Source organism: Drosophila gunungcola, chromosome 3R (genome assembly GCF_025200985.1).
Source record: "Drosophila gunungcola strain Sukarami chromosome 3R, Dgunungcola_SK_2, whole genome shotgun sequence".
In the NCBI taxonomy this organism is placed as follows: Eukaryota; Metazoa; Arthropoda; class Insecta; order Diptera; family Drosophilidae; genus Drosophila; species Drosophila gunungcola.
Genome location: NC_069139.1, coordinates 2,228,307 through 2,248,909, shown reverse-complemented (window position 1 = coordinate 2,248,909; position 20,603 = coordinate 2,228,307). Strand labels below are relative to the sequence as shown.

The 20,603-nt window shown below is 39.0% G+C and overlaps 6 protein-coding genes across 10 annotated transcripts; 2 read left to right on the top strand and 4 right to left on the bottom strand.

Moving 5' to 3' along the window:
* Positions 1-1,186: 1,186 nt before the first annotated feature.
* On the bottom strand, positions 1,187-3,049 carry LOC128258926 (protein distal antenna-related). Its single transcript, XM_052990941.1, has one exon. It carries the CDS (start codon positions 2,897-2,899, stop codon positions 1,637-1,639), a length of 1,263 nt encoding a protein of 420 aa, XP_052846901.1. The 5' UTR covers positions 2,900-3,049; the 3' UTR covers positions 1,187-1,636.
* Positions 3,050-5,009: 1,960 nt separating this feature from the next.
* On the bottom strand, positions 5,010-11,404 carry LOC128266307 (uncharacterized). Of its 3 annotated transcripts, none has more exons than XM_053002743.1 (12): positions 10,708-11,404; positions 10,053-10,214; positions 9,455-9,825; positions 8,403-9,238; positions 7,825-7,994; positions 7,418-7,764; positions 7,191-7,352; positions 6,943-7,131; positions 6,751-6,880; positions 6,590-6,688; positions 6,380-6,530; positions 5,010-6,311 (listed from the first exon to the last, which is right to left on the bottom strand). In XM_053002743.1, exons 3-12 carry the CDS (start codon positions 9,820-9,822, stop codon positions 6,181-6,183), a joined length of 2,583 nt encoding a protein of 860 aa, XP_052858703.1. In that variant the 5' UTR covers positions 9,823-9,825; positions 10,053-10,214; positions 10,708-11,404; the 3' UTR covers positions 5,010-6,180. The 3 variants fall into 3 exon arrangements, with proteins under 3 accessions (XP_052858703.1, XP_052858704.1, XP_052858705.1); XM_053002744.1 differs by having other exon boundaries at positions 10,053-10,210; positions 10,895-11,404; XM_053002745.1 differs by lacking the exon at positions 10,053-10,214.
* A 325-nt stretch (positions 11,405-11,729) lies between these two features.
* LOC128266107 (ribosome quality control complex subunit NEMF homolog) lies at positions 11,730-15,544 on the bottom strand. 2 transcript variants are annotated; one of them, XM_053002374.1, is made up of 6 exons: positions 15,303-15,544; positions 14,515-15,247; positions 13,403-14,280; positions 12,222-13,340; positions 11,910-12,129; positions 11,730-11,752 (listed from the first exon to the last, which is right to left on the bottom strand). In XM_053002374.1, exons 1-5 carry the CDS (start codon positions 15,356-15,358, stop codon positions 11,931-11,933), a joined length of 2,985 nt encoding a protein of 994 aa, XP_052858334.1. In that variant the 5' UTR covers positions 15,359-15,544; the 3' UTR covers positions 11,730-11,752; positions 11,910-11,930. The 2 variants fall into 2 exon arrangements, with proteins under 2 accessions (XP_052858334.1, XP_052858333.1); XM_053002373.1 differs by lacking the exon at positions 11,730-11,752 and having other exon boundaries at positions 11,831-12,129.
* A 237-nt stretch (positions 15,545-15,781) lies between these two features.
* LOC128251760 (molybdopterin synthase sulfur carrier subunit) lies at positions 15,782-16,099 on the top strand (the record flags this gene model as incomplete). Its single annotated transcript, XM_052978910.1, has 1 exon — positions 15,782-16,099. A coding segment is annotated over one exon (318 nt), but the record flags the coding sequence as incomplete, so codon positions are not given.
* A 4-nt stretch (positions 16,100-16,103) lies between these two features.
* On the top strand, positions 16,104-17,551 carry LOC128263014 (molybdopterin synthase catalytic subunit). Of its 2 annotated transcripts, XM_052997652.1 has the most exons (5): positions 16,104-16,237; positions 16,317-16,623; positions 16,748-17,023; positions 17,082-17,350; positions 17,411-17,551. In XM_052997652.1, the coding sequence occupies exons 1-5, from the start codon at positions 16,109-16,111 to the stop codon at positions 17,534-17,536; spliced, it is 1,107 nt and encodes a 368-aa protein (XP_052853612.1). In that variant the 5' UTR covers positions 16,104-16,108; the 3' UTR covers positions 17,537-17,551. The 2 variants fall into 2 exon arrangements, with proteins under 2 accessions (XP_052853612.1, XP_052853620.1); XM_052997660.1 differs by lacking the exons at positions 17,082-17,350; positions 17,411-17,551 and having other exon boundaries at positions 16,750-16,823.
* An 11-nt stretch (positions 17,552-17,562) lies between these two features.
* On the bottom strand, positions 17,563-20,330 carry LOC128263007 (translation initiation factor IF-2). The gene is made up of 3 exons (XM_052997641.1): positions 20,247-20,330; positions 19,583-20,093; positions 17,563-18,718 (listed from the first exon to the last, which is right to left on the bottom strand). The coding sequence occupies exons 2-3, from the start codon at positions 20,076-20,078 to the stop codon at positions 17,841-17,843; spliced, it is 1,374 nt and encodes a 457-aa protein (XP_052853601.1). The 5' UTR covers positions 20,079-20,093; positions 20,247-20,330; the 3' UTR covers positions 17,563-17,840.
* Positions 20,331-20,603: the final 273 nt, after the last annotated feature.

Below are 20,603 nucleotides of genomic sequence, written 5' to 3'. Positions count from 1 at the left end.
CCGATGGCAGCAGCGGCAATGGGAAGCCAAGCGGAAATTACCAACACGCGATATTTAATTTTTCCAAAAGGCGAACCAATAATTCGTCTTCATGCCGCTGCTGCCGTCCGTGGCGGTTTTGCTATAGTTTGGTTTGCTGTTTGCTGCTTGTTGGTGCCATTTTTATCGTGTTCGACTTGACCGATGCCTCTGAAAACGCTTTCCAAAGGGTGGAGAAACTCATTAACTTATAGCCCTGATGCCAGGACTGCAACTCAGACTGCTGACCTCCATCCAGACCACTAAAAATGATCTTGGTCATCTTTTCAACACGCCTTTTGACAAGTCAGATGAAAAAACTGTCAAGCATGGTTTTCTTTCCTCACTGCAAAGTTTTTAAAATTATAAATTTTGTAAAATTCGTATTGTAGCCATTTAACTTGATTTGAGTATTAAAACAAATTCATAAAATCATATTAAAAAATTTAAATCATTGTCAAACAATTCAAACAAAAAACAATTTATTTACCGTCGGCATATTACTAAACAATAAAACATATGAAGTCGATCTTTAACTCAAAATCCTTGACGAATAAACCTCAGAATAATATATATTCGGATTTATTCAATTATTCAACCCTATCTATATAGTGTAAAGCTTGAATCAATTTGAATGTTAAGTGATTTAATGTAATTTTAGTGATTTAATCCATAATCTGTTTTAATCCAATTATGTTTATTTTCGTTCAACTTCTGAAAACGGTATGATAGGAAATACCATTTGTTTTTCAACGAATAGTTTTTTAAGGCTCTCATAAGATCGATTTTAACCATATTGAGTATTTAAATATTCGTATATTGTTCCAATTATTCCAACCTAATGAATACTGCAGTACTAAAAAACTTTTTTTTTAAATTTTATAAAAAAGCCAAAAATTTTTTTAAAACAGCCAATTTTTATCATTTTTATAATCGGGTACATCTGACGACCAAAGCAAGAATCTTTTACTAATTGAAAATTCCTTTACATCTTTGTAATTTTGGCAAGGGTATAAAAATAAAGCATATAATCGAGGGGCTATTTATCTTTTAGCTTATAACTGGGATATGTTTTTTACGGACTTTTCCACCGAAGTCATTTCATTTGTTTAAGTGTAGGAAATGAAACCCCATCCATCAAATAAACAAATGCATTTTTTAATCTTGGGAGATTGACACTTTAAATTTTATTTTTGTTTTGTTAATAAATATTTATTCGTTTCATTAGTAATTAGTTTATATGCTTATTAAGAGTTACGGAGATTACAGCAGTACGAAAACAAATCGATTGGAATGGCTGACTTACGTGCCAAATAATTAAGCTACTTAACACAATTAGTATTTTTTATTATAAGTGTAGATGAATTGAATTTGGTTTTCAAACAAGTTGTCACACAGTCGATATTTCTAGTTAATACTAGGCTATATTAAGCTGATCTATTAATACCTGTTGCATTGATATTAATATACATTGTTAATTGATAAGTACAAATGGCATTTGCATTGCGAAATGATTCGTGTTGTTATTGTTGTCCTAAAAATGCTAAAGGTATCTATTAACAATTAAAAGTGGAGGTATTTACACTATGAACTATGAAACTAAAGTATCTAAGGGGGTCTACTGTTCGGCATCGCTGGAACCGATGCTCTTGTCGGGGGTGTGGGATCTGCTGGAGGCCTTGGAGGCGCAGGATCGTACGGACAGATCCTCTGGTTCGCTGTCACAGTAGCTTTCGTTGGAGGCCTCACTGTGTGCCAACGGACTGAGGCGTTTCAGCAGGCCTTCGTTAAATGGATATGTCTCTAGATCAGGCTCTGAGCCTCCAGTTGCACCCAGTTGGTTGGGGTTGTAGCTGATGCTGGGGGCACTTCCTCCGCCGCCGGGTTGCATGGACGCTGCCGCGGCTGCAAAGGCCAGAAAGTTCAGACTGGCATTAAAGAGTTTGCACCAGTCCAGCAGGGCAGCTCCTCCCTGGCCTTCAGTTCCATTTGTCGTGGTGGAGTTACCCGTAGGTGCTATCACAGGCGCTATATCCGCGGGATTCGAGAAGCTGGGGGCTGGCAGTAGCTGTGGCATGGTGGTGGTGTCCGGAAAAATGCCTGACTTGGCTGACTGCTCCGTGCCCAAAACCTGTTGTCCCCCGAGAGCATTATTGTTCTTATCATTAACTGGCTCCGGCTGATTGTCAAGATTCACACGTTTGGCCGGGTCCTTGGCCCAGTTCTTGACACTCAGCAGGGGATAAGTGCTCTTGCTGTAATCCTCTGAAGCTGCCGGCGAATCAACCACTTTGTTGTCCTCCGATTTGGGTGCATCCAACGGTGGGACCTCTGCATTTTGGGGTGTTAGCTTGGAGTTGAGCAAGGCGAGAAGGTTCAGCTGGTGCAGCATGTTATTCGAGTAATCCACCACACCGGACTGACCGGGATGCATTGCCTCCGGATGAAGTCCTCCATTCTTTTTGACAAATTCCACCAGGCTTAGCTTCTCCAGCAACGAATCCCCCTGAACTGGATAATCGGCAGGAGAGTAGGGCAGTGCACCGAAGCCGAGCTCCTCGTAATTTGGAGGCAGGGCCACAAACTTGGGCGGCAGTTGCAGCTGCAATTCAAACTTGGCGCGTTTTTCTGGAGGAGTATCGAGGCCCAAATGATCGGGACCCAGCTGGCGGCACATAAACCTGAGCTTTTGCTCATTCTTGCACCAGCCCCGTAAAGTGGACTCTGGCACTCCGATATCCCGCGAAACACTGGCCTTCGTTTCCCCGTTGTGTATGCGCTGTATGGCGCGCACCTTATCGTTGGGCGTGAGATTCCTCAGCGGACGCTTGCCTCGCGTGCTCATCCGGATGTTCATGTGCTGGTAGGCGGAGATATCCATGATGGTACTATGGTCTAGATTGATGCGCGGATTTCGGTTGCGAATGCGGCTGCGAATGCGGATGCGGATGCGACCACCGGTGTGCACTCCTCGAACTCGCAAAAGGATTTGATTGTGAATCCGATTTCGCGAAGGCGAGCTGCGAGCTACGAACTGCGAACCGCCGAGATGAGCCGATGATTTTGCGGCGAAGAGAGCGCTGGACGGCTATTCCAGCCAATGGAGAAAGGCTCTACTCTCTCTTTGTCTCTCCAACACCACCACCATCACCACCACCGGCGCAACAACTTGTTACTCATGTCCCGTTCGCTCCTTATCTCTCTTTCAACCGAATTCCCTGTTCTCTGCGGGATGTCGTAGCCCTCTCTTAACGGGACATGGACAGAGCGCGTGTTATCCTTCCCTCTTCGCGGATTGCATGTGTCTGTATTGGTAGCTTTTTACTGTGTACGATGCACATTTCCAAATTGTCTCCTTGTGTTTATATAAAAACCAGTTATTTACCTTCCATAAACATTCGGTTCTTCGGTGCAAAAGTGTGTGTTTGGCCAAACCTTCTCGCCTGTGCGTGAGCGGATCTGATACGGACGTGGCCGTGGACCTGGCTGCACTTTTGGGTCGCGAATATACCAACAATGAATATCCAACAATAACAGCATTTCACTCTGAACTATTTGCGATGGCCATCTGCGTATTTGCACTCATTCGTTGGGCATTATTTATGGTAAATTTTAAACACCCATATTTGTAGAACTAAACTATGATCAAACTGTTGTACCAAAAGATTAACCGTTTGAAGAATCCTCAGAACTATTTCAAAATTTAATTGCAGTTTTGTGTCGCGATTCTAGTACCAACAATAAATGATTGTTGAAAATCATCCAATTTTAAAACCTATATATAAACCGTATGAACATTTTTCAAGAATTTATAAAAATATTTCAAAATTGTATTGCACATTACTGTCGCAAATATACCTAGAACAACAGAATTGAACTCTAAGGAATAGTAGAGTTTAATAATTCGGCGTATCAAACTCTAATAAATTAAACTCAAGCAACTCAATCAATATAAGAATTATTAAAATAAATAAATAAATAAGAAAGTAGCAATATTATTTCACACAGCGTTAATTGCAAAATCTATTTTTGTTGCTTTGTCTTTTTTATGGTAAATATTTTCTGACAGAATTTTTCTCTCTGCAATTGCATCGAATCAAACTCTCTAAATCTTTCATTTTCAAAAATTAGTAATTAACCATTAAAATAAAAATTTTGTTTACTTAATCATGTGTTTAAAAAATTAAATACGAAATAATCATAAAATAAAGTAAACTTACCATTTCTACATAGATTCTTTGTTTATAAAGATTTCTTTTACTTTGGTTCAGATTAAAGAGAAGCCAGTAATCATTTTTAAAACAAATTATTGAGCAAGCTTATAATGTATATAAGATTTTTGTTTGGTGTTTTTTTTTATAAGTTTGGATAATTTTCATTCAATAGACAATTTTTACGGCACTAAATTCACACACTATAAAATATTAAATTTCCAACAGCCGAAACAATAAATAACTCTATATCACAATATTATGTGAAATTCACTCGAATGTGCAGACTTACGTATATTATAAGGGCAAATAAAAGGTTTGAATGCAATTTTAAAATTGCTATTTATAATTTTGTTCTATTTTCACCGCACTTGAGTGTTTTAACACATTTCTTTAATGCTTTCAACACAACCTTGGTCACTTTATATTATAATAAATTATATATGGATTTTATGTTTTCCCGATGTGTTATAGAGCAAAGATATAAATTATTTTAATTAATTTGTTAGGCGACTGCGTGGTCAACTGATATTCGCTTTACCAAAACTAAAAAAGCTTTCCGTTTGAGGAGAAAACTACAACAGCTGTCGGCAAGAGCAGAACAACTGTAGAGAAAGCTTTCTCCCCAAAAAATAAATAAACCTCAAACCTCCATTTAACATTAACGTAAAAAAGAAGATAATAGTTTAGCAAAACTAATCGATGGTAATCGTACTTACCACCATTGGTTTTCCATTGAAAATTCATGAACACATCCAAGAAACATAAGCCCTCTCCTTGTTTTTTTAATACTTTTTTTATTGTGTTATTAAAAGACACATTTTAGAAAGTAGGTAGCCTTTAGTATTTTTGTTTGATTTACACATATTTAAATAAATTTTCTATTAACTATAATTTATTAGATTACACCTACATGTATTGATTAATTTCTGTGTTGCTGCATATTATAACTATATCATTATATATTATTAAACAATTTTTATTTCATTTTTAATTCTCACCAAAAATTATTTTAAAATGTGTTAATTGTAAGTTAACAAAAAGGGACCTACTCAACAAATCAAAGGTTACAGAAGTTTTGCAAGCGGATTAAAATGCAATCTATTGATTAGTAAGGCTTGGTGGATTTAATAAACTAATGCTTTAGAACATTGTATTTCTAAAAAAAATATAACAATTTAAAAACAACATTTTGTGCAATTTTAAAATTGAAAATCAAATTTCTGTAATTTCATAAGTACTTTCTGTATAAATATGAGGAAACGGTATTTATTTTAAGTCTCAATTTATACATACATACAAATTTAAATATATACATAACCTATGTTGGCAGTTAGCCCTTACTTTTGTACATACATTTTATTGTTATTATATACATAATTTGTTTCAGTCGAAGGCTTATTAAACTAATTCTGAACGCATACGTCAAATGCACATATCGATATTTTTATATATCTTAATATATACTACATGCCTTACATTAATGTTAAATAAAAAGAGATAACTATTCGGGGGCATTAACTATTACTTGCATTAATTGTAAACAGTTGAATCCGAGTCAGGTTTTGAAATACAAACTAACAATTACTCGAGGTATGAATTTTTTTAAAGCAATCAGCCAAATACAAATGCATGGAGTTGAGCAAGAAATTGAATTATTAAATTAATTAAATTTTCGGTAGTCAATTAGGTGCATTCAACACAAAATCATTTAATAAGTGTAAATCTATAACTTAAATCATTAAACTTTGTGGAATTGATCTGATTTTGCGTTTAAGTGAAATTAGAAAACATTTACAATTAATGGAATGACTGTGAATATGTAGATTCCGTTTGCTAAAAATTTATTTGTGAGTATATTTATGGGAATTTATCAACAATCGTGAATACATGCGTGAACTTTTAATTAAAACCCCTTAACTTAAATTTATTTTAGCGTTAGTAACAGATGTTAATAGCTTATAGATAATGATCCCATTTGCCCAATACAACGACCTCCCTCTTCGTCGAAAGTGGCCAAAGTCAATCGAGACAGCTTATTGCATAACACTCCATTTCCATTATTTTGAATAGGATTTGGCTCTAAGTATAGAATAATAATACAATTCAATAAGTTTAATTTTAACAATAAATACAAAAATATTGCTTACCATCGTGAAAAGGTTCTTGAGTGTTACCCTCTTGCTTTTTGTTTCTTATTTGATCCGTAAAATGTGATATAAGTGCGTCTATCATGGCAGCTTGCTTTGAAAATATTTGCATAAGTTTTGAAACTTGTATTCCATTCTCGACAGCATCGAACTGCAAAATAAATATTTCCATTTACTTGTTGTTTTTAACGAGCACAAAAACCCAATTACCTGTAGGAATATACAAGTGAGGCATTCGGGATCATCACTTGCACTTGGCTTTGCATAATCCCAAGACAAATCCTCGTATCGCAAACCCAGCAGGAGAGTCTGTATTATATATATTGTTCATATTTATTTTAAGAAACTTTTCAGTTTTCTGTGATACTTACGCATTCATATGGATCTACTATAAAAACTCCTTTTTCATTAACTGCAACTAAAACCTCCATATCCTTTTGGTTAACCAAGGCCATAATTCCCCTAACAGGTTGCTCTATTTGTCCATGGAAATATGCGGCACTAAGCGAATATAAATAAATAATAATTTTAAATATCAATTTTAATTAATCCAGTAAACTTACCCATAGAAAGGTAATGCCCAGCAAAATTCCAGATATTTTCGCATCAATTTCCGGGTGGTAGCTGTTTGCGGAACCCTTTTAAACTGCTCCAACAGCTTGACCTCCGCTGAATTCTTTTGGCTTATTGGTAACCATAACCAAGTTGAGCTCTTGGCAACATGTGGTGGCAAAAACCGAGCTTGGTTTTCCCTAGAAAGTGTTCAAAAAATAGGTGTAAGTAAATATAATTTTAAAATAGATAAACTTACCTAAAAAAACCTATTGTATGGGTGTGAGAATTATATGGACCCAGTTCGATTCGAGCTTGAATGCCACCCAGCATGAGCGAATGGACTGGCTCCATAATATATCTGCCTGTGAGCACATTATTTCTGGCCTCTTCATAAAGCAGCTCTAAAATTCGATGATCCCTGGAAATAGTGTATGCAATTTATATCGGTTTTTTAGATTTCAAATAATTTTTATAAATATTTACTTAATTTTTTCCTCATCTCTTTTGGAGAAGAATACGTTCCGCTTTAGTACTATCATGGGCTCATCAAACTTCCGATCGCTGGGACTGCTGTTGCTGAACTTTTGCAGCAAACTGGGCCACGCAACGCGCACAATATAGGGGCAGTGATGGGCCTTCAGCTGCATCTCCAGTAAAGCACTTGTCATCCACAATCCGAAAACGCTCTGTGCCAGCAATTTGTTGGATATGCCCAGCTCCTCGCAGCCCAAAGCAGCTGCCAACATCACCTGCGATGGACACTGGGCCGTTCCCTCGATCTCCATGTGAACTGCCACCCGAGACATAAGATACACGCATGTCGGGATTACCTAGAAATTAATTAAAATTTAAAATATTTTTAAAATCTTATAAATAAAGTAGGATATTACATTTTGGAGAGCACGGGTAAGGTTGGCTGCAGCTTTCCCAGCATTTGCGAAATTCGAAGTTGAGCTGGTTGCCATTATGCGTTTTTGGATTGCAGGGTTGTTGGTTTGGCCATCGTTGCCATTGTTGCATTTGTGGTGTTGTGGCATGAAGGAGGAATTGGTGAGCACTCCTAGAAAAAATATAAAAATAATAATAGCCAAATATCAATATTTTAACTGAAAGTGGTATAACATGTATAAAACAGCCATAATAAAAGCATTTTGATAACATGTTATACAGATTGTCAGATTAATTTAATTAAACTTCCATAAAACAAAATTATTTTATAAAAAACGTTTAATCTTTAACTTAAAACAAAAATGTTACCCATAATAATATTTTTACAAAGCCTATATAATAACTGTGTATTAATCTCAAAATATTTAAATTTTTAATCTAGCTTTATTTTTCTCTGCAGCACAAATATTAAAAGAATGTTAAATTAAGCAAACAAATAAATAAATAACAAGAATGCTTCGATTTCATAAAAATTTATGGGAAAAGTGCTGGGAAACAAAATCAATGAAAGTAGTCTTACCGGAAGGGCTTCTCAGGTCGGAAAGGGGACAAAGTGCACTTGCGTTGTTCATCATATTGGCGCCAATGTCGGACATTCCGCCCAGGCAGGGGGCATTCCCGGAGGACACCTGTGCCGGCGACAGGCAGTCGCCAGGGTCGTTCTGACCCGTGCTGACCACACTGGACACACTGGCCGAGGAGGCGAAGGTGCTGCCCACTGCCGTTTGGATCTGGGCCGTGGTCACCACCCGGTGCACTGTGTACATTATGGGGGGCACGGGCATATTGACGGAGCCCAAGGAGACGGGCACCTGCTGCTGGTCACACGAGACCACACTGGAGCTATTCTGATGGGTTTGTGTGGCTGCCACGCGTCCACTTCCACTTGCGGTTCCACTGCTTCCGGCGCTTGGGAAGATCGCACAGTTGTCGAAAGCATCTGGTGGATCGGCCACCGAACTCTGCATTTGGGGCATCTGATGGATTGGTTCTGGGTGGCTCAGCTGGTGGTTATGCTGCAGCGATTGCTGGATGTGGAGAAAGTTGGCCTGTTGCTGTAGATGTTGCTGATGTTGCTGGTGTTGCTGGTGTTGCTGGTGTTGCTGATGCTGCTGGTGTTGCTGGTGTTGCTGATGTTGCTGGTGTTGCTGATGTTGCTGCTGCTGCTGTTGGTGTTGGTGCTGGTGCTGGTGTTGTTGATGTTGCTGTTGGTGTTGTTGATGCTGCTGCTGTTGGTGCTGATGTTGCTGCTGGTGCAGGTGTTGTTGTTGCGGTATTGCTGCTGCTGCGGCATTATTGGCTATATAGTAATCATCGCGACACTTGACATCCGTGGTGTTGTAATATAAATGCGATCTGAAATATATTTAAATAAAACAAAATAGTAAATGTTCTTTAAATAATGTGGTGTGCCACAGATCTCAATTCAAAAGGTGACCAAAAGTATGCACTAAAAAATTAATTTCGTCTTTCGAAATACATTCAACGAATAAAAAAAAATTGTTACATACTTTTAGACACCTTTATAACTTGTGATTTTTGTAGGATTTCCACATATACGATCACACTCACTCGTAGTCTTGAGTAGATAGCTTTTTTCGATTATACTGCAATGTTCCCAATGGAACAGTCATTATGTTGATATAGTTCCCAGCGTTGGCAGTATTTTTGCTGCATTGGCCACTGTTGCTGCAGACGGATCCTCCGTACGGACTTCCCAAATTGCCATTGCCATTGCCACCGATGGACTTGCCGCTGTTCCCATTGCGCGGCACCAGATCCTTGGTGGTGTACCCCGTCTGCGATTGGCCGGTGCTACATGCTACATATTCCTGCCCCGCGTTCATCCCATAGTTGAGTTTGTTCGACGAATGCTGTGGCATCGACGTCGAGGAAGTCTGCTGCAAGGCGCTCCGGCAGTAATAATGATTTGGCTCCATATTCTTGAAAAGCGAAACAAAAATATTATTGCTTTGAATTATCTTTTAAAATATTAACTTTACAAATTAACTGTTTGTAAGCAATAAGTTTTCAGTGATAAAGCCAACAAAATCTCTCTCAAAACAAACGTATTCCCCCACTTTTAACTTGTTTTTATAGCTTAAAGATTTTACATTTTTTTAACAACTAAACACTATTAAATATTCATTCCAATTTTATATAAACTTACCGTGTTTTTAAGTTGATCAGCTGCTAACAAATATGCTTAATTACTGTCAACGCCTTTTTGGGATTCGCTTGAGCAATCAGGATGGCCCTCATTTTATCTGGCAGTTGTGATTGGTTTACAAAGTTCCATCGTTAACAAAATCTCTTGTTTTTATTTGCCTTTCTGAAATTAATAGATCGTAATTAGATCGTAATACATTTTGTTGTTTCATTTTGTTGTTATTTAATAAATTTACAATAGAAAAAATAAAGATCTAGTCATATCAGTGGGAAAGGAAATATGACAAATAGGAAATACTTTTAATAACTAGGCCGGAATTTTGCCACATGGGTTAGGTTAGTATTCTGATAATTGTTTTTCCCAGCACTTACAACTAGCTTTTTATCTTTGATTTCGTAGGTACATAAGATTTTTTAAGCACTATTAAACTAGTAAGACTCTGGTGATTAACAAAAACATAGTTAAAACTATGACAATAATACATATAGAAATGTAAAGGTAACTTGCAATCTAATATGAAATTGGAAATAGTTAAAAACTTTTTGGTATTAAAACCGGAATTTGAATAAAGTTATTAAAATAATATTCAGATATTTGAATTTTGGAGCAGATGTAATGGTGGGTATGTGCTGTATACACACATGCCCGTACATACCTACACGAACATCTGTACGCACGAATAAAGGTACTTTTATGTGCGTCATGCTAATTCTGGTGCATGGAAGTATGTATGTCAGCACGGGCATAAATTTAATTTTATAATTGGAGGCACGTGAACACTATATGTTAATTTTTTTGTTCACATGGTTAAGAGAAAAAAGTCCTCTGTCCTCAATCAATACATGCCTTCATATGTATGCATACACACACACTTGCAGACACACACGCACATATCCTTCTAACTGGGTGGGACTTTGAAGGCCATAGTTTTTCACCGAACCATAGCCACTCCAATTCAATATTATTCCTTTTCAATGATTTCTTTTTGGGTTAAAAAGCACTCCGAATCTGGTTAAATGTATCTACATTTCTGCAAAAGCCTCTAGTGCACTAAAATAGATGGCTTTGAAAAACTGTGTTACACAGATTTTCCCCGAAAGATACATTTTCCGCTGTATTGTCTTTTGTTGCGGGGAGCCAGCTTCGTAATCCGATGAATTTATTTTTTCATTTCTATATCGGCAATGGCGAAATGTAGATTTTTTACTTAAGCGATGCCATATATCGAACGATGACGAGAAGTTCGCAAAACTTTTTAGTACACAAAATGCCAAAACAGGCGACTTAGCACCAAAATATCTACTTATACAACACCACTTTTGAACACAGCCAACCGAAGTAAACAAACACATGCAAACTCGGGCTCCATATGAGGCGCATGCGCCCCAAAATCTCTGCTTATAAAGTTCGCCCAGCAACAAGACTATCGATAGCAGTCCGTTTCAACCGTTAATAAAATCAATATATACCGCTTTTTGATAAGAATTCAGAACACAAAATTAAATCGACAAGATTCAGAGCTCATACAATAATTTAAATTCTCAAGAGCCAGAACTCAGAACACAAGCTTAAACTTAAACTTAATTGATGTCTTAAATCAACATAAAACATTTTCAGTTTACTATGGGCTCTCTTTCATTCATTCGACTGCAAATTTTTTAAGCATTTTCCACATTTATAAATATGGCTCAACATTATGTCTAATACTATTAATTATTTAGTTACTTGAATTTTTCTCAATTCAATATCTTGCGCTTTTGGTTAGGATAAATTTAAAATTCTGTATACATTTTCTTTTATTTAATCAACTTGCATTTTTTAAAGCATTTTAAACACTTCTTATAAATATGGGTCAACATTATGTATATTTATTTTTTATTATTTGTGGTACTTTTGAAGTTGGGGGGCTGATAGCTTGACCTTTCCTGGTATGTTTCTTGCCAGCGATTCTTCCTTTATACTTTTCAGTAAATCCTTTTCGCGAGTACTGCAGCCTTTTTCCTTGGCAAATATGTTAAGAGCTAATTTCGCAGCCTTTCCTCTTTTACCAGTGCCTGGGGTGAGCTTTACTTTGAACCTAAAAGACAGAAAAAGTTTTGTTTAAAAAATATACTATAAGGAACATTTTTATCTAAAAAACCCAAATAATAATGATCTATTATTTCTTACTTGTAGTTTTGCAAAGCCTGATAGGGAGCCACCACTGGAATAGCGAACAGCAACTCATCCCCTTCAAGTGGCTGACCAGTCAGACTGTTGAGTACATCCACATCTCCTCCGACGGGCACTTCATCGGCATCCTCCAAGTCAACTGGGTTTTTGGGAGCTGAACTTTTTTCTGGCTTTACAAACTCCTTAATTGCTACCGATTTGTCCACCACTTTTTCGGCAATGGCTTGGGGCTTCTCCTTTCCAGAAGACTTAAGAATCATCATGCGAATTTCACGTTCCTCGTCGTCTTGATCTTTGTATTTTTGTTTCATTTTCTTCAATTTTCCCTTCTGACCTCTCTTTATCTGTGATGGGTTTTTGGTATCTGCTTCAACGGGAGCGACTTCCTGTCTTGCAGCCTCCTGTTTTGCAGCTCGAGCCTTCTCTTCTTTAGTCTTTTTAGCACTCACTTGCTTTTTGCGACTTGGACCAGCAAAAATAATGGTAGTCTCCTCATCCACGGGTTTACTTGGTTGTTTTTGGACAACATCTTCAGTCTCTTCGTTGTCTGGATTTAAAGAGTCAGATCGGACTGTTATACGACCCGTATCGTGTTCAATCTTTACTTCCGTATTGGGAAAACCAGTAATCTCGGTATAAGAACTTTGTTCCGACATGTTTGCAGTAGGATTGGTTTCAGTATCATCGCTTGGTTCGGACAAGAGGTCATGTTCGACCTCGGCTTCTTTAACATCTTGATCGATATGATCATCATCTAAGCTTCTGACCTTTCGCTCTCCCAAATGCCGCTCTATAAAACTGTCCTCCAACTTAAAAAGTAAACTTAGACCCATGGTTAAGTGGCAGGAGGGTAGGAAGTTCTTCTTTCCCCTGATCATAAAGCTTCCGGTTGCCAAATACTCTCCAGTTGGAGCTGTTTTGCTGACCTGGTCGCTTGTCACCCAATACGAATTGGTCACCACCTTGGCATCCCAGGCAACACTGTATGATATGGCCATAGATCCAGCTTCAAGTAAAGTTTTGGGCGGTATATCCTCTCCTGTGGGATTCTGTATAATAACACTTGAGGCACCCTGAATCTCTGCATGAACATAAATGTCCTTCGGACGCATATATCTGTAACATTATTATTTAAATTAGAAAAATTGTTATGGGGCTCATTCTTAAATATCGCAAACCTTTTAACAATAAGCTCATTCTGCTGCGCATCCCTTCCGCCAATAACTAAATAGTTCTCGGAGCTTATAAACCAGTAAAACTTTTCGAACCAGAAAACTTTTCGAGCCTTTACTATGTTCGAAATGGTCCTTACTTCTTTGAGGGTTTGCTGTGTCTTACGCTCCGCAGATTTTAGGGCTTTTTGGGAGGCATCTACAGTTTTCTTTTCCTTTTGAGCAGCCGAACGTTTCATGTCGTAATATCGACGGGCGTTGGCCCAAGCTGACAAAGCTAAATCGACATCCACAACGGTCACTTCCGGAGTTTTCAGATCCTCGTCTTCATACGTATCATAAGGGTCACTAAGCATAAGGGATATATGATTCGTTTCCAGCTTCAATTGTTTAATGGAACCGGCCACAGCATCGCCATTTGCCTGGGCCTCCTTCACGAGCTCATGGATATCCGGCCAGGATAGTTGACTGGCAATAGCCGACTGAACTGCCCGAATGGCGTTATCCACCAGACTTTGGTTGGACGTGATAAGCTCTGCCTTCTTCCTGTCCACATCCTGGACTTTGGTTAACTCCTCCAGACGCTTGGCGTGATCATTTTTAACGTTAGACAGCTTTTTCAGCGCCTCGCGCTCCTGATGCAGAGTTTTCATGTCGATTTTCTGTGATTCTTGCGTCGAGTAAAATTCATCAACTGCTTCCATAAAACTCTCGAATGTGGCCCTTTCAAAGTGTTTGAATTGGTCAAATAGGTAAGGATGGAACTCAATGTTTCTAAAGAAAAACTCAACTTTGCCATTCTCCGTAGGCTTCTCCTCTTTCACTTGAATTATGTATCCTTTAGTTTTTCCAGAGTTTCCTTCGACAATAAGATCATGGGCGCTCTAAAGGATTCAAGAAAAAATAATATTACAGATTGTTTATATATAATTTGATAAAATAATATAATTTTATATATTTTGGCAAAGTACTTTTCCGAAGTTTAGGATTTAATGAAGCACAATTATAATTACCATTATAATTTTATGAAGATAATATTTAGAATAAAAATACAGTTCATTTTCTAATCACAAAAGAACATTTTTGAGCTGTTAACTCTATAGTTTTTTAAAACCAACCTTTACAGCCTGTTTAAGAATGGGCATGTCCTTAACCATATCAAATGGCTTTTGTTCCAGTTTAGCATTCTGTTGCTTCTTGCGTTGTTTTTTACCGCCTTTCTCCGGCTTATCCTCTGCCTCCGGAGTTTCTTCCGCTCCTTCCTTTTTAATCACACAATTATCCAGACCGTGTGAGAGAAGAATATGTTCTATAACTGCCGGACCACAGTCCAAATTGGGCGTCAGGATCTGACGCAAGTAATCGCCGTTTCTGGCGTTCTCCACTAGTTTCTCCAGGGCTTCCGGCTGCAGTTCCTCCGTGACCTGTTTGGCTCGTTCCACGGGATATTTTTCACGCATGGCAAAGCGAAGATTCTCACCCTCCGTGTGGGGACGCAGAATATACAGGGTGGTCAACTCGTAATCCGTAAGAATGACGTTTCCTCGATCGTAGAGCTCCAAAATAACATGGTAGGCGGCATCGCCGGTGCCGAACTGGAAGTCCACAATACGATCGCCACCCAATTGTTGGATCCTCTCCAGACGCTTGTTCTTCAAGTGCTTCCTCAGCTTCATGCTGAATCCCGATGGGGCCATATTTTTGGGCCATTCGAAGCGGGTGGTATGGAATCGAGTGCCAGACTCTAGCAGCAGAGTGACCTTCTCCACCGCTCCACCGCTTCCCTGCATCCGGAACAGATAGGTCTTGTTGTCCACGTCATAGATCTGGTTCACTCGCCAGCCTACCAACCTGTATTCAAAAAATTAGCAAGTGCCCCATTGGCAATATCATATTTATTACGTACTTTTGCAGTTCGGCCACTCCGCAGATTATATCAAAGGTATTGAAACGTGTCTTCATTGTGCCGGATCAAAAGTTGACAATGTCAACACGAAAATCAAAAGAAGCTAACGAATAAGCTAACGAATAACCATATAAATATATATTCGCTAGTTAGCTACCTATACTAGATAACTAATAAAAACCTTAAAAAGTAAAGAATAAAACGAATTGTATTCCCTGGCGAAATTAAATATCGGTGTAAATAGTGATGGACAAACTTGAAAGAAAATCTATCGATTCTGAGTGCTGGTAGAGATCTGTTAAATATCAAATGTTAAATGCTTAAAATGTTAAAGCTATATAATTAATTTTTATATAAGAACAAAATATTAAATTATATTACAAATTGTTTATAATTTTGATCAGCTGTTTCATGCTTTTTAGACAATTTCATTCCATTTCGTTCCGACAATCTAAACTATCGATAAATTGCAATCGAAATTTGGCGGACTTTCTAACGACTTTGCCATCTCCAATATTTCATTTGTAAATATGAGTGGACCTGTTGTTAATGTGCACGTGTTGTTCTTTGCCAAATCCCGCGAATTAGCCAATACAGCCCGATCCAAAGTGGATGTGCCTGCGGAAATTATTGCCTCCGATTTACTGGACCAGCTAGCGTCCAGATTTGGCCTGACCTCTATCCAGAGTAGCCTGATTTTGGCCCACAACGAATCGTATATTGAGAACCTAAGTGATAAAATTCTGTTCAAAGAGGGAGACGAACTGGCCATCATACCGCCACTCAGTGGAGGATAATAATTAATAATGGATCACGTAAAGCTAGTTCAGGATCCCATTGACATCACCCACATCCATCAATTGCTAGCTGATGAGGGCTGTGGTGCCTCATCGGTTTTTGTGGGCACCACGCGTGATAATTTTCAGGGCAAAAAGGTGAGTTTGCTATCTTAATCAATTAGTTCAAATTGTGTATTCAATTGTATTGTAATGTGTATACTTTTTGACCTTCCAGGTAGTGTCGTTGGCGTACGAGGCCTACGATAACATGGCTCTTAAGGAAATGAAAAAAATCTGCTCAGATCTGCGATTAAAGTGGCCCGAGTTAAAGCACATAGTCATATATCACCGATTGGGAACTGTGCCCGTTTGCGAGGCCAGTGTAGTTATTGCCACTTCATCGCCACATCGTTCCGAGGCACTAGAATCAGTATCATTTGCAATAGACCAGCTTAAGACTCGCGTGCCCATCTGGAAAAAGGAGATATACGAGGGCGATCACATCAGCGAGTGGAAGGAAAACAAGGAGTCCTTCAGGCCCAGTAAGATCCTATAACAAATAATAACCGTTGTGACATGTACTTCTTTAATTTGTACACTTGTAAATACAATTAACAATCAAGCAATAACAATTTAATACGCTTTTTCTCTATGGCTACATTGCAGAGAAGTCTCTAAGTGCCTTTAACTACGCAGCTTGTCCCTGCAAAGTCGAGGAGTCACATGACGTACCTCGATCTCTGGTGCAAATTAGAGTTAATGACACCGAGTTAGCCAAGCGGCTAGAATGTTTTGTCAACAGAAAGCGAGCCGAAATTAACTCACAAAACGTAATTGACTTTAAATCACCTTTTGTTGACTCTGATAAAGACTTAAGCGACTCCTGCGCTCGAACCCAAAGCACAATTATAAAGCAGGAGCACTCAAATTGCCATTTAAAAGGTGGGTAAACGCATTTCAACTATAAACAATTCATTCAACTACAAACACATTATCACAGTGCGACGGGTAAACAATCGCTGTGGCCCCCAGCAAATGGAGTTTCGGCCCAACTACGAACTTGAACTAAATAAACTAATGGGATCGCGTGACGGGCTAACCGATCCATCCAAAGAAATGAGGAAATCACTGCCTAACTCACGTTTACAGGCTATTGAATCATACATGGGCCTAACCACCGATAATGAAGAGAACATTTTTTGTAGAATTAAAAAGGTTGAAAACAGAATGCTGCAGTTGGAGTCCATTTCGCCAGAGTACAGGCACTTTGTAGGTGCAAGACTTACTTTTATATACTGTAGTTCTTTAAATATTCTATATATTTTGCAGACAAATCTTGAGCCATCTTCTAAGGAACACCCGCTGCCGAAAAGAATCAAAAAGAAATCCTATTCTGCACACGAACTAGGTACTTTCATTCAAAAAATGAAAGATGGTCTCGAAAATAAAGAATAATAGAAATAATAATTACCATATTAATATTCCTTGGTTTTTAAATGAAGTAAATTTATTTCAACATTCCAACTATTTTTAATAGTTATTTTAAATGCGTAAATGATGAGTGAAAAAATTCAAAAATTTTTGTTTACAACTAAGGAATATGGATAAGCGTGGCTGATTTGTTTTTGTTTGTTAACCGGTCGTCAAGCTTCATAGATTACGGCCGAAAATCTAATGGTTATTCGTTAACCAAAGGAGCTGCTTACTTATTATGTAATACAGAAATTGTTAAACCTTATTGTTCCTTGCTGATCTGATCCTAGCACAGAGTGGGGAATTGAGCTTCATCGTCGACCTTCAGGGGCTTCTGGGCGGAGCGGCGTTTCTCCCCGAATCTGTTGTTGTTGTCCTGTCTGTTGTCGAACCCGTTGGTGGCGGCTCCGGAATTGAAGCGCGGGCCACCACGGAAGCCACCCTCGCCGCGAGGACCCTCGTTGCGATAGCCACCCTCTCCACGTGGTCCCTCATTGCGGTTACCACCTTCTCCGCGAGGCCCATCGTTGCGATAGCCACCTTCTGCGCGCGGCCCATCATTGCGATAGCCACCCTCTCCACGGGGTCCGTCGTTGCGGTAGCCACCTTCTCCACGATTGCCACCCTCGCCGCGAGGTCCATCGTTGCGATAGCCACCTTCTCCACGTGGTCCATCGCTGCGGAATCCCTCGCCACGGGGACCTCCTGGTCCTCCTGGACGCGGCCCCTTCCGGAAGCCACCCTTGCGTCCATCATTGAACTTAAACGGGATGTCCACGATGCGCTGCAGGCGTCCCACTCGCTGGGGATACAGCGACGGATCGTACTCCAACTCGTCCTCGCTGTTGCTCTCCTTCTTCTTGCTCAACACCACCATCTTCTTCCATTCGGCATTGTCGGCGGCTCCTTCGCCCGCCTTGCGCAAGTTGTAGTTGGGCTTGGCACGCTGATCCCGCAGAGCCTTCCACTCGTCGAGGGTCATCTGCTTGGACTCATCCTCCTCGGCAGCTGCAGCGGCCGCCGCATCAGCCGACTGCTCATTGGCCGAGTCCTCCTTCTCCGCCTGCGGTGACGATTCCCCGGTCTTGAGGTCCTCAATGTCCTGCTTCGGGGACCCCCAGTTATGGGCACCGCCGCCTTCCCGCTTATCAATTGACTTCACGCCTGTGGGTTGTAAATTAATCATAAATATGAGTTTTAATTAATATGGCTATAATATAAATAAATAAAGAGATTTTGCTAGTATAAAATTGCAAATATAAGGAACTATTTCTCTAAATGTAAAAAATAGAAGCATCTCTGAATTGGCAAAAACGAAATAAAATACTCCTCTTATTAAAATAGTACTGATTAAAAAGCGTACTCAGAAGGCTGCTTTTCTTTCAATATGAATTTGGAATAGTATATATTTAATTGCAAATACAAGAAAAATCTAAGTCAAACATATTGACATTTGCAAAAACAAAAATAAAATACTCAAGTCATTAAAATATTACTGATTAGAAAGCACACTCAAGAAGGCTACTAATCATATAATTACTTACAAAGAATGATGTATTAAAATTAATTTGATGTATTAATGTATTGCATTGAAATAATGCATTACAACAAATTTGATGAATTTGCAATTAATTGTAATTTACAAATGGCAGGCTTTACTGCGTTGTTTAGCAAACCATGTGATTACAAATGTCAAAAAATAAATAAACACATAATTTTAGATCACAAAAAAATAGATATAAATATTTACTTATTTTTATTTTGTAGTTTCTACGCATTACCAATTCGAACTGAATTGATAAACCGCGCGTTTACGAATATTTCTGCCTCCTAAAACTTGAAAAATCACGTGAGAAATGTGTGCTGTAGTAAGCGATATTGTAATCTTGTTGTCAGGGGTTTGCTCTATACTTTCCGTTTGAGGTTAGCGTTTTCTTTGATAAAATCAAGAACAGTGTCTACTTTTTTACAACTTATAAATTTACTATTTACGAGAACAAAGAACCAAGATGTATGGTAGGTAATTACCGGTTTTATCGGATCCAGACTGGCGATCGAACTCTCGTTTGCCGAACTTTTCGCCGGTGCGTACGCGTGGTGGTCCCCTGTTATCACGATTGTTGAACTGGCGCTGCGGCAGCTCGTTTCCGAATTCCCCGGACGATTGTTCCTTGTTTCCGTAGCGCTGGTTATTGTTGAATCTGCCCTGGTTGCTGGGCCCGTTGCTGGCGGTCGGATTCCTAGGGCGATCGCCGCCAGTTGGTGCTCCTTTGCCGCCGACTCCCTTCACCGGACTCGTGTTCTTGGCCACCGGATTCGGATTGTTGGCCTTGCGGGCCGACGCCACCGGCTTGTTCTCCTTTTCCGGCTTGCTTTTCGCCGCCTTGGCCGGCTGCTCCGGCTTCTTGGACGGCGCAACTACGGCGGAAATGGCAGTCTGTGGCTGGGCAGGAGCGGAGTTGGCGGCGGAGTCATCGTCGTCCATGAACAACAGCTCGTAGCGGTTATTTCCAGAATTGTCCATGATGTAAAATGTTGTCTACGGATTACAAGTGAACCAGATTTGGGGGATTACTTTGGTTTCGGTGGTATCGATTTGCTGGGCTGGTTAACTTAATGGCACATGGCCGGCAGAGTGCTCAGTCGGAAGGTAATCGGTTAAAATTGCGAAAACGCGGAGCAAATTACGCACCTCGCCGGAAACGAAAGTGATGGGAGAAACACCGATGGTCAAGAGGGTTAATCGATGGTTTTCCTTTATGCCAAGTATCGATAGTTTAAGCCGGTTCAAAAAGTACTAAAATGCCTTCGTGCGACATATCTAATTCAATATTTTTGGCCATTTATTTTTAATTTACCACACCTATATAATCGATTTGAAATTTTATATTTATATACAAAAAAAAAACAAAATAACTTGAAAATAGTTTGCAAATTTTATAGCAACAGTTTAATTTATTTTTACACTTTAAAAGCAGATGATAATTTTAATATCCGATTAATAATTATATTAAGTAGTAAAAACAATCGCAAAAATAAATCTGATCGT

Excerpts from the sequence above, each read along its gene's own strand:
- LOC128258926 (XM_052990941.1), bottom strand. The coding sequence starts at position 2,899 with ATGGATATCTCCGCCTACCAGCACATGAACATCCGGATGAGCACGCGA.
- LOC128266307 (XM_053002743.1), bottom strand. The coding sequence starts at position 9,822 with ATGGAGCCAAATCATTATTACTGCCGGAGCGCCTTGCAGCAGACTTCC. Across the intron at positions 6,881-6,942 it reads TGGGCATTACCTTTCTATGG|TGCCGCATATTTCCATGGAC; the intron begins GTAAGTTTACTG and ends ATATTCGCTTAG. Across the intron at positions 6,312-6,379 it reads TCAAGAACCTTTTCACGATG|AGCCAAATCCTATTCAAAAT; the intron begins GTAAGCAATATT and ends TTCTATACTTAG.
- LOC128266107 (XM_053002374.1), bottom strand. The coding sequence starts at position 15,358 with ATGAAGACACGTTTCAATACCTTTGATATAATCTGCGGAGTGGCCGAA. Across the intron at positions 13,341-13,402 it reads AATGAGCTTATTGTTAAAAG|ATATATGCGTCCGAAGGACA; the intron begins GTTTGCGATATT and ends ATAATGTTACAG. Across the intron at positions 12,130-12,221 it reads CAGGCTTTGCAAAACTACAA|GTTCAAAGTAAAGCTCACCC; the intron begins GTAAGAAATAAT and ends TCTGTCTTTTAG.
- LOC128263014 (XM_052997652.1), top strand. The coding sequence starts at position 16,109 with ATGGATCACGTAAAGCTAGTTCAGGATCCCATTGACATCACCCACATC. Across the intron at positions 16,238-16,316 it reads ATAATTTTCAGGGCAAAAAG|GTAGTGTCGTTGGCGTACGA; the intron begins GTGAGTTTGCTA and ends TTGACCTTCCAG. Across the intron at positions 16,624-16,747 it reads CAAGGAGTCCTTCAGGCCCA|AGAAGTCTCTAAGTGCCTTT; the intron begins GTAAGATCCTAT and ends GCTACATTGCAG.
- LOC128263007 (XM_052997641.1), bottom strand. The coding sequence starts at position 20,078 with ATGGACAATTCTGGAAATAACCGCTACGAGCTGTTGTTCATGGACGAC. Across the intron at positions 18,719-19,582 it reads GTCTGGATCCGATAAAACCG|GCGTGAAGTCAATTGATAAG; the intron begins GTAATTACCTAC and ends TACAACCCACAG.